General features: G+C 43.3%; 1 protein-coding gene across 8 annotated transcripts in view; it reads right to left on the reverse strand.

Moving 5' to 3' along the window:
- The window catches only part of usp19 (ubiquitin specific peptidase 19), a 148,465-nt gene that overhangs the window by 31,958 nt on the left and 104,439 nt on the right, over window positions 1-12,068 (reverse strand). For all 8 annotated transcript variants that reach the window (XM_078543079.1, XM_078543078.1, XM_078543082.1 and 5 more), the window contains 3 exons: window positions 11,532-11,633; window positions 3,215-3,355; window positions 1,649-1,764 (listed from right to left, as the gene is read on the reverse strand). In XM_078543079.1, the coding sequence (XP_078399205.1) occupies window positions 1,649-1,764; window positions 3,215-3,355; window positions 11,532-11,633 (359 nt within the window). The remainder of the gene's footprint in view (window positions 1-1,648; window positions 1,765-3,214; window positions 3,356-11,531; window positions 11,634-12,068) is intronic.

Genomic DNA, 12,068 nt, shown 5'->3' on the forward strand with positions numbered 1-12,068 from the left:
TTGCATCTTTTTAGAATTACCCTGGAGCATGGGGGCTTACGGTTCCCCATTGCTTTCTCCATGGCAACACCTTGGCCAAACAGAATCAACTTGCCAACCAATCAGCAACCCTTTCTGCTGTAGTATAAATTGCGATCGTTTGAAATTTGGCATTGTATTTGTCCCAGTGTGCAATACGAAAAGCTTTGGCAACATTTCAGCAATGTTTAAGTTCTGAACCACCAAGCAACTGTACGAAAAAATTCTTTGCAATGTTTAAAATAATTTTTCCTTCAAGGAACCATAGCTTGTTTGGGAGATTGATGATGTTTTCTCACGTGGCAGATCGGCTCAGACTTCAAACCAGTAGCCATCTGTGTGGAGTACAGTGGTGCAGTGGTTATATTATTGGACTAGTAATACAGAGGCCGAGATTATTAATCCAGTGAACAGGAGTTCAATTCCCACTGTGCAGTTTGAGAGAATTTGAATTCAGTTTTAAAAAGAAAATCTGGATATAACTTTCAAAAGGTAATTGGATATCTAATTGAAAAGGATTTTTTTTTAAAACAGAGGAGCTCAACTAAATAAGAACTTTTTCAAAGGATTGGCACTAGCACAATGTGCCAAATGGCCTCCTTTGGTGCCATACGACTCCATGAAATACTGGTCTAAGTAAAAGTGACCTCTTGAACTGTTCAATAAAAACCAGACTGGTTCACTAATGTCCTTTAGTGAAGGAAACTTGCCATGCTTCCTTACCCATTCTGACTCCAGTCCTACAACTTAAGTGGCTTATTCTTAACTGCCCTTGATTCAATCTATCAAGTTGTTCCAAACTGATATAGGGCAACTAGATATGGGCAATAAATGCTGGCCTTGTCAGCAATGCTCACAGGGGAAGAATGAGAAGGAAGTTTATGCCATTCTAGAACTTGAGCACACTCCAGTGCAGGAGTGCTGCATTGTGAGAAATGCCATCATTTGGTTGAAACATTAAACCAAGACCCTGTCTGCTATCCCAGTTGTGCAAGTAGATGTTAGTCCTGGTGCTACGTAAAGAGCAGAAAGAATACCTGAGGTGCTGGCTAACATTTCAGCCTCATCCATGTTATGGAGATTGTAGTGGAATGGATGGAATCTGAAGACCCAAAACAAGGGCCCTTGGCCTTCAACAAAGGCAACGAGAAGCCTTGGCCTCACTGGCAGCATTTCCACTTCACAGTACGACAGTCCTGGGTTCAAACCCAGCTCCAGACAATCCTGGCTAGTAGAAACCAAAGCTCTGGCTCGGAATTCTAGCAGGACACTCATGTCCAGTGGGCATGAGTACCTCCCCCCACCCCTCCACGTAGGAATAATTCCCCAATTGGCTGGATAAATAAAGATGCTCACAGCCATGGAAAGAGCATTCACATGGTGGCCTGTCAGACTGTTAATCAACCTGCAAATTCTTCCACAACTCCGCACTGTTCTCTGAAGGAAAAGCGTGAAGATACTGAAACAAAGATAATGCTACACTTTCAGACTGTTGATCAGCCATAGAATCCACCCACAACTCTCTCTATTCTATCATAGAAGAGCGAGCAGACATGAAAACAAGAAAGAAAATTAATGGTCACATTTGGTGCTTGTATCAGTATTGTGTGGATTTGAAGACCTGACTCACTGGTTGCAGTAGGCGACTCGGTAGCAACTGGTGCAACGACGCAGTTTTTCATCAGGCTGCTGTGGTTTCTGACATGCGGCACACTTGTTGATCGGGATGTTGGGGATTAACAGTCGCTACAGACAGAGAGGGGCAGCAAGTTAGACATGCATACCAGCTGGGAGAGTCACTTACAGCATGAGACACTCCAGGCACAACTAAAAGCCACAAGTAAGAGAGCAGCAACTGAATACAGCTAATGTGCTCAAAGGTCATTATTGAGTGAGATTAAAAAATACATCAAATTCAGCTATCACGAAACATGGCCATAAGACCACACCAATATCAGCCTGGTTAACAGTTTTCAACAAGGCTTCAACAACGAGAACTGAATTGGTTCCACAGACCAATACAACACAGCTCATTAACTTTATTTTAACTAGGAAAATCTATAATTGAAAGTCTTGTGTCAATGGGTTGGCAAAACTCAAATGAGCCTGTAATACCCATGGTGACAGGTAATTTCTACAAGATCGAGGATGCAGGCCCTCAGCACAGCCCATCAACACCCTATCGGTTTGCTTTACATGCAACTAGAGACCCACAGAATGGCTGACTCAATGCCTTCAAGGTAACTAAGGATGGACAATAAATGCTGCCTTGCCAGTGTTGTGCACACCCATGATTAAGTAATGCAAGCTCAATCTTACCCTTACCTGAATTTTACACAATTGTATCTTCCACTGGGATGTACAGGGGAATCTCCATTCCCAGGGGCTGAAACGATGAACCATGGAACTTCTACTGCCACCCCATCAGAGATCAGCTATCCCAGGAAAGCCTTGAGGCCTTCCTCACAGCTCAGGTGAACCATGAGGGAAGTGCGTTGTGTTAATCTTGAGATTGCATCTGTAATGTGGGCACTGCTGTTGGCAAAAATCGATAAAACCAACCTGCATTTTGGTGGAATATGATTTGGTTGAAAGAGCAGCAGTTTTTTTTAAGATATTCTTGGGATGTGTGTGTTATTGGCAAGGCCAGCATTTACTGCCCAATGGGCCTGTTCTGAGAAAGTGGTGGTGAGCTTTCTTGAGCTGTTGTAGCTGGTTTGATACAACTGAGTGACTTGCTGGTTCACTTCTGGGGGAAGTTAAGAGTCAGCCACATTGGTGTGGTACTGCAGTCACATAAGCCTAGACCGGGTAAGGACGGCAGGTTTCCTTCCTTAAGGACAATGTGAACCAGTTGGGGTTTTAAAACAATCTGACAATTTCATGGTTGTTTTTACTGATACCAGGTTTTTACATAAAACTGCGTCTCAAGCTGCCATGGTGGGATTTGAACTCTCATTCTCCTGGTTACTAGTTTAAGCCTCTGGATCACTAGTCCAGTAACAACCATGACCGTAGCCAACCGAGATGGAGTTCCTTAAATGGCACCCTCAGTCAGCTGCCCAAGAAACCCAGGGAGGGGAAACAATGTCTGACAGCAAGTGCAAACCTGCATGAATTGGCAGCCATTTCATCAAATGCTGGCCAGCCAGTGTTAAAGGCAGAACCAGCAAACGGTAAGGAGTGAAGGAAATACCTGTTGCACATTCAATTCGAGCACCCTCTCCTTTGCCAGGTCTTTAGTGAGCACCTCAAAGCAGAAGAGTGTGTCACTGGGAGACACAGTATCCAAGGACTGAGACGATATAAATAGCCGATGGAACCTATTCCTTGCAACCTACAAGGGAAACACAACAAGTCAAGCAAAAATGAGAGATCATTCATCAGGAGACAACCCAGGTTTTTTTTTTATAAATGCAATATTGTAATTAAGAGTTGAGGATTGTGTCATGAAGCTATTAATGTACATAATATTTTGGAAAATATTTTTCTTTATTTTAGGTTTAGTCTGTGGGTGTGTCTTAATTGGATTAAAGCCAGCTAGTCTCGGTGCTTTGATGGGTACTAGTTTTGATATGCAAGAGAAATAGCATGCACTTGCATTTTTTTTTTGAATAGAACATTCAAGAAGTGGGGTGAAAACTGACATCTATCTAGCAGATACCAAGCCATATGTCTATATTACTAATAAAGTTGGTACTATGAAAAGGGTTTTACTGTTAGAGAGGTTTAGTTCAGAGGTTGTTGATACAATGAGAATTAACATTCAATGGGAGTGGTGGGTTTAACAAGACAACCATTTTGGGTGTGCAGAGCAGAGGCAATGTGAAATCAAAAGGCAGCTGTAAGCCTCCAACTGGCTCCACAGGAACCAAAGTGAAAAGAACCTCATTTTGAATTCGTAAGTTGAAGATGCTTTGCCTGGTGTCTGGTTAAGTCTATAGGTTGCTGTTGCCTTAATGGAGAATAGTTTGGTAATTTGTTAAAAGTTATGATAGTAGTAATTTGCAGCCATGTGTGTGTGTATATATATATATATAATATATATATATTTTTTTTTAACCTGTGTAAATTAACCAAATGTTTAATTTAGTTTAATGTAAAACCTCGAGAACTGATGATCTGATTCCTGAATTTAGAGTCGCATTTCAAACATAACACTTAAAATTATACGTTATGACAGTTGTTTAAAGTTTCCCTCTGGGATTTTTAAATAACTAAGCTTTACCAACTGCACCGGTCATAACAATTGGGGGCTGTACCGGGATAAATTATATTTCTAATTCCTTGCTTAGTTGGGAATTGGTGAATCTTAAAGCTTACGAGTGTGAGGGGCGCTTTGAATTCAGGAGTTGGTGAGGTATTTTAGAAGTGGCAAGACTGCAAAATGGCTTTGGCAATTACTAAGACTTGTCTGGGAGTAGAAGAGATAACTCCGATTGGGTTGGAGAGAATAACCAAAAGTAAGTTAACAGAGTTGATGGATAAGATAAAATTGGGGTTACCTGCAGGGGCTAGGAAATCAAATATAGTTCGAAGTATAGCACAGCATCTACAGTTGGAAGTGAAACCTGACACTAGTGAGTCACAGCTGGAGCTAGTGAGACTTCAGTTACAAATGAAGAAGCTTGAATTTGAACAAGCAAAAGGAATTAGAAATTGTGAAGATGGAGAAGGAGGAAAGAGAAAGAGAATTTCAACTGAAAATGCTGGCAGTTAGAAAAAAGAGATGTCAGTAGGTGAGGAAGGATTTATCTCTAGAGGAGAATCCAGCGGATATATGTTTACATTTGTACAAGCTCTTCCAAAGCTTGGGGTAAAAGATATTGAAGTATTCTTTATTTCATTTGAGAAGCTAGCTAAACAGATGAAATGGCCACAGGAAAACTGGTCATTATTACAGGTTATGTTGTTAGGTAGGGCACATGAGATACATGCTTCGCTTTCAGAAGAAATGTTGGTGAATTCTGATGTGGTGAAAAAAGCTGTTTTGAGTGCATATGGTTGGTTCCTGAAGCATAGAGTCAGAAATTTAGGAATATGAGAAAACAGCCAGGGCAAACTTATATTGAGTTTGAAAGAATAAAACAATGTAATTTTGACCAGTGGATCCTGGCATTAAAAAGAGAGACAATTTATGCAGCTCTTAGGGGAGTCATTCTTTTGGAAAGATTTAAAGATTCAATCCCTTCGGTAGTGAGAACTCATGTGGAGGAACAGAGGGTTGATTCTGTAAGACAAGCAACAGAGATAGCTGATGATTATGAGTTAGTTCATAGAGCTAAACCTTTTTTCCGGTCACCCTTTCAAATTGGAAAAGGATAAAAAGTGGGAAGGTGAAAGGAAGGCAGGTAGTCAGGGAAAAGGAGGAGTAGCTGGAAGTTCCCAGGAAGTTTTTTCTCAGAAGAAGAAAGGTAGCTGAAAGCCTCCAACTATCTCCACAGTAACCAAAGCGAAAAGAACCTCATTTTGAATTTGTACGGTGAAAATGCTTTGCCTGATGTTTGGTTAAGTCGATGGGCTGCTGTTGCCTTAATGGAGCTTAGTTTGGAAATTCGTTACAAGTTATGATAGTAGTAATTTGTAGTTGTGTGTATATATATATATTTTTAACCTGTGTAAATTAATAAAAGGTTTCATTTTTGAAATTTAGTTTAATGTAAAACTTCGAGAACTGATGGTCTGATTCCTGAATTTAGAGTCGCATCTCAAAATGATAAATTATAGGCTATGACAGTTGTTTAATTGGATTTTTAAATAAATCCGCTTTACCAACTGCATCGGTCATAATAGATTAGTAGTAATTCAACATTTGGAGTATCTCGCCGAGGCCAAGCCACTACTCAGCCAATGTCCACAGCTGCTCAGGTTCCAACCTGGAGTCACTGGACCCCACAGGGAGCAGTGCTGGGGCTTCAAATATTTATCTATATCAATGACTTGGATGAAGGGTCCGGATGTTTGGTTGCTAAATTTGCCAATGAAAAAACATAGGTAGGAAAGTAAGTTATCAAGAGGAGGTAGAGAGTCTGCAAAGGGACATAGATAGGTTAAGTGAATGGGCAAAAATATGGCAAATGAAGTATAATGTGGGAAAATGTGAACTTGTCCACTTTGCAGGAAGAATAGAAAAGCAGCATATTATCTAAATGGAGAGAGACTGCAGAACTCGGTGGTATGGAGTGGCACGTGAATCATAAAAAATTAGTATGCAAATATAGCAATTGATTAGGAAGGGAAACGGAATGTTGCCGTTTATTGCAAGGGGAATGGAAGATAAAAGTAGGAAAGTTTTGCTACAGTTATACAGGGAAATGGTAAGGCCACATTTGGAGTACTGTGTAGAGTTTTGGTCTCCTTAAAGGATAAAGGAGTTGTCTTATGAAAAAAGGTTGGACAGGTTGGGCCTGTATCCATTGGAGTTTAGAATAAAGAGGGGTGATCTTTTCCCCCCATGTTGCCTTTTGTTGTTTTGCCTATCATCTTAAATCTATGTTCTCCGAATCTCAACCCTTCCACAAATGAAAACAGGTTCTCCTTCTTGACCCTGTCGAGGCCCCTCCTGGTTTTGAACGCCTCCATAAAATCTCCTCTCAACTTCTCTAAGGTGGTAAATCAGGAATCGTATCAAATGGAGAGCAGGCTTGAGTGCTGAATGACCTATTCGTTCCTAACTCGGATGTTTGTATGGCTTGGGAATGCCAACATTGGCAGCTTTCTCTACTTTCTAATGCAGGGGTCACTGGACAGTGTTTAGCAGCAAGATCCCTGGTCGAATCTAAAGGAAGTATAGGAACAGGGTGCACAAATGTTGAATGTATCAGGTTGAGAAAGTACTTAAAACTGTACATCAGAACATGGGGCTTGATAACTTCCGTGCTCTATGCCACTATTTATGATGAACCTTTACAAAGCACTGGATTGGCCTCCAATCCAATCCAATCCAATCCAAGAGGAATTTTGTTTCCAATTCTAGGCACAGCACTTTAAGGATGTGAAGGACTCGGTGCAAAAAAAAATTACAAAATGGTTCTAGGAATGTGGAACTCCAGTTACAGGGATAAATTAAAGAATAATGGATTCATTTTTTTTTATTCATTCATGGGATGTGGGCTTCGCTGGCTGGGCCAGCATTTATTGCCCATCCCTAGTTGCCCTTGAGAAGGCGGCGGTGAGTTGCCTTCTTGAACTGCTGCAGTCCATGTGGTGTAGGTACACTCACACTGCTGTTAGGAAGGGAATTCCAGGATTTTGACTCAGTGACAGTGAAGGGACGACGTTATATTTCCAAGTCAGGATAGTGAGTGGCTTGGAGGGAAACCTCCAGGAGGTGATGTTCCCATCTATCTGCTGCCCTTGTCCTTCTAGGTGGTAGTGGTCATGGGTTTGGAAGGTGCTGTCTAAGGAACCTTGGTGAATTCCTGAAGTGCATCTTAAAGATGGTACACACTGCTGCTACTGTGCGTCGGTGGTGGAGGGAATGAATGTTTGTGGATGGGGTGCCAATCAAACAGGCTGCTTTGCCCTGGACGGTGTCAAGCTTATTGAGTGTTGTGGGAGCTGTACTCATCCAGGCAAGTGGGGAGTATTCCATCACACTCCTCCTCACTTGTGCCTTGTAGATGGTGGACAGGCTTTGGGGAGTCAGGAGGTGGGTTATTTGTCACACTATTCCTAGCCTCTGACCTGTTCTTGTAGCCACAGTATTTATATAGCTAGTGCAGTTCAGTTCTGGTCAATGGTAACCTCTAGGATGTTGATAGTGGGAGATTCAGTGATGGTAATGCCATTGAACATCAAGGGGTGATGGTTGGATTCTCTCTTGTTGGAGATAGTCATTGCCCGGCACTTGTGTGGCGTGAATGTTACTTGCCACTTGTCAGCCCAAGCCTGGATATTGTCCAGGTCTTGCTGTATTTGGACATGGATTGCTTCAGTATCTGAGGAGTCAAGAATGGTGCTGAATATTATGCAATCATCAGTGAACATCCCCACTTCCGGTATGATGGAACGAAGGTCATTGATGGAGCAGCTGAAGATGGTTGGGCCAAGGACACTGCCCTGAGGATGTCCTGGAGCTGAGATGATTGACCTCCAACAACCACAACCATTTTCCTTTGTGCTAGGTATGATTCCAACCCAGCAGAGAGTCCCCCGCCCCCCGATTCCCATTGACTCCAGTTTTGCTAAGGCTCCTTGATGCCACACTCGGTCAACTGCAGCCTTGATGTCAAGGGCAGTCACTCTCACCTCACTTCGAGAGTTTAGCTCTTTTGTCCATGTTTGAACCGAGGCTGCAATTAGGTCAGGAGCTGAGTGGCCCTGGCGGAACCCAAACTGGGCATCACTGAGCAGGTTATTACTAAGCAAGTGCACTGTTGATGACTCTTTCCAATCTTTACTAATGATTGAGAGTGGACTAATGGAGCGGTAATTGGGTAGGATTTGTCCGGTTTTTGTGTACAGGACGTACCTGGGCAATTTTCCACAAAGCTGGATAGATGCCAATGTTGTAGCTGTACTGGAACAGCTTGGCTAGGGACCCGGCAAGTTCTGGAGCACAAGTCTTCAGTACTATTGCCAGAATGTTGTCAGGGCCCATAGCCTTTGCACTATCCAGTGCCTTCAGCCATTTCTTGATATCACGTGGAGTGAATTGAATTGGTTGAAGGCTGGCATCTGTGATGCTGGGAACCTTCGGAGGAGACCAAGATGGATCCTCCACTCAGCACTCCTGGTTGAAGATTGTAGCAAATGCTTCAGCCTTATCTTTTGCACTGATGTGCTGGGCTCCTTCCACATTGACGATGGGGATATTTGCGGAGCCTCCTCCAATGTGTTAATTGTCCATCACCATTCACGACTGGATGTGGCAGGACTACAGAGCTTAGATCTGATCCGTTGGTTGTGGGATCCCTTAGCCGTCTGTAACTTGCTGCTTATGCTGTTTAGCACGCAAGCAGTCCTGTGTTATTGCTTCAACCAGGTTGACACCTCATTTTTAGGTATGCCTGGTGCTGGTCCTGCACTCTTCATTGAACCAGTGTGGATTCCCTGGCTTGATGGTAGTAGTAGAGTGGGGGATATGCCGGGCCATGAGGTCACAGATTGTGTTCTGCTGCTGATAGCACACAGTGCCTCATGGGTGCCCAGTCTCGAGTTACTAGATCTGTTCGAAATCACCATTTAGCATGGTGATAGTGCCACACAACATGATGGTGGGTATCCTCAATGTGAAGGCGGAACTTTGTCTCCGCAATGATTGTGCGGTGGTCACTCCTACCGATACTGTCATGGACAGATTCATCTGCGGCAGGTATGTTGGTGAGAATGAGGTCAAGTATGTTTTTGCCTCTTGCTGGTTCCGTCACCACCTGCCACAGACACATTCTAGCAGCTATGCCCTTTAGGACTCAGCCAGTTCGGTCAGTAGTGGTGCAACCAGGCCAAAGTTGAAGTCCCAGTGCTTCCTCCAAGTGGTGTTCAACATGGAGGAGCTCTGATTCATCAGGGAGGGCGGTTTGTGGTAATCAGCAGGAGGCTTCCTTGTCCATGTTTGACTTGATGCCATGAGGCTGCCGGTGGGGCAGGACATACTCAGGGATGGTGATGGTGGGGTCTAGGACGTTATCTGTAAGGTATGATTCCGTGAGGATGACTATGTCAGGCTGTTGCTCGACTAGTCTGAGACGGCTCTCCCAATTTTGGCACTAGCCCCCAGATGTTAGTGAGGACGACTTTGCAGGGTTGACAGGGCTGCAAATGCTGTTGTCGTTTCCGGCGCCTTGGTCGATGCCGGGCTGTCTGTCTGATTTCATTCTTTTTTTGTGACTTCAAACTGCTGTAGCTGTTTGTTACAACCGAGTGGCTTGCTGGGCCATTTCAGAGGGCATTTAAGAGTCTATGGGTCTGGAGTCACGCGTAGGCCAGACCAGGTAAGGATGACAGACATTAGTGAAACAGATGAGTTTTTACAACAATCGACAATGGTTTCATCTTTCGACTTTTAATTCCAGATTTTTATTGAATTCAAATTCGAACCCGGGTCCCAGAACATTACACTGGGCCTCTGGATTGCTAGTCCAGCGACAATACCACTACGACATTGCCTCCCCCTATATACTTCTTAGAGAAAGTTGAGGGGAGATTTGATGGAGGCGCTCAAAACCAGGAGGGGTCTAGATGGAGTAGATAAGGAGAACCTGTTTCCATTGGCGGAAGGGTTGAGAATCAGGAGAACAGAGATTTAAGATGATTGGCAAAACCAAAGGCATCACGGGGGAAAGCCTGTTTTGCAGTGAGTGGTTACAGTTTGGAACATACTGCCAGAGAATGTGATGGAGGCAGCTTCAACTGTAGTTTCAAAAAAGAATTGGAATAGCACTTGGAGGAAAAATTTGCAGGACTACAGGGAAAGGCTGGGGAAATGGGACTAGCTAAGTTGCTACTGTAGACAGCCAGTATAGGGCCAGTGGGCTGAATTGTCTCCTTCCGCGCTGTAACTATTTTATGATTCTATTTCCCCCCCCCTCTAACCCAGAGGACACTGAACAATTACCTGTGCCCCTCCTGAGCTCAGCTAACAGTACAAACCCACAATTGACCCAGGACCTCCTGGACTGTACACTACTGCAGCTCCAGAGCTGCGAGTACACAACATTACCAGGAATTCTCCCAACCCAACAGATCAGAATATTCTCTTATTTTTAGACAAGCTAAATCTCAATGTAACATACAGCCTTTTTTAGAAGTCATAATGGGCATTAAGCCACAATATCAGTACCTTCTACTTTTAATCAAGTAATTTCAGAATCAATGAAATTGTTCATACTGGTCCCATTTCAGGCAATCAGTGCCAGCATCAAGTATTTCCAGAGTTAGATACAGACTAAAGCTCCCTCCACAGTGTCCCCATCAAAGGCACCAAGGCAAGTATATTACGGGGCTAGATACAGAGTAAAGCTCTTTCTATTCCTCCCAATGTGTCTCAGTCCCAACCTTAGAAGAGTGTCTCAAAGGCATCAGTTGTTCTCTTCCATCCTATGGCATCAATGAGATGGTAAATACAGTAGTGTATCATCCCATGCTTAGAGGACATTACTCAAATTAATTTCATTTAGACTTTTATCCCAACTCTCAATTGGGGTCCAACTCCGTCTGGACATATTTTAGGAAATTCCATCGCATGACTTCCTGTCACTCATTCCCACCTCCTCACGACTCTGCCAAATCCAACAGCCAATTTCTCAACTCAAGTTTTTATTAACAAAAGTCTGCAAAGAAAATGAAAATAATTTTTAATGAGCCCCTCTGATATTTTGCTCACAGATGTGTCCTGGAGATTCATGTTTGTTTTCTGGAGACTCCAGGACAATCCTAATGAGTTGGCACTTCTATACTCGGGGCTATATTCGAAGCTCGGTGAAAGGCCAGTTCCAAATCTAATGTCCCATCCAGCTCCCTTCTCTGGTGTTTAGAAGTAATGCCACTAGCGCTTAGTTTGAGGGACTAACCTCAGCCAGTCGCAGTGTGTCAGCTTTCACCTTCATATTCCGGGAGATAGCATCGAGGACATCGCCGGCACTAGCATTCTCCTTACTGACACTCACCAAGATCTGGCAGCAGGAAAGAAGGAAAGGAGCAATTCATTCAGTGACAACTTGCATTTACATAGCGCCCTTTAAAATGCCCCACAGTGCTTCACAGGAGCATAAACAAACTAAAATTTAACAACCACAAAAATATATTGGAACAACTTTACTTCAGTAAGGCTTTTGACAAGGTCCTGCTTGGGAGAATGGTCAAGGCGGCAAGAGTCCATGGGATCCAGGGCAATTTGGCAAATTGAATCCAAAATTGACAGTGGCAGGAGGCAGAGGATGTTGTTCGAAGGTTGTTTTTGTGATTGGAAGCCTGTGACGAGTGGTGTACCGCAGGGATTGGTGCTGGGACCCTTGCTGTTTGTAATATACATTAATGATTTAGACATGAATATAGGAGGTATGATCAGTAAGTTTGCAGATGATATGAAAATTGGTGTAAATAGTGAG

Source organism: Cetorhinus maximus, chromosome 6 (genome assembly GCF_964194155.1).
Source record: "Cetorhinus maximus chromosome 6, sCetMax3.hap1.1, whole genome shotgun sequence".
NCBI classification, from domain to species: Eukaryota; Metazoa; Chordata; class Chondrichthyes; order Lamniformes; family Cetorhinidae; genus Cetorhinus; species Cetorhinus maximus.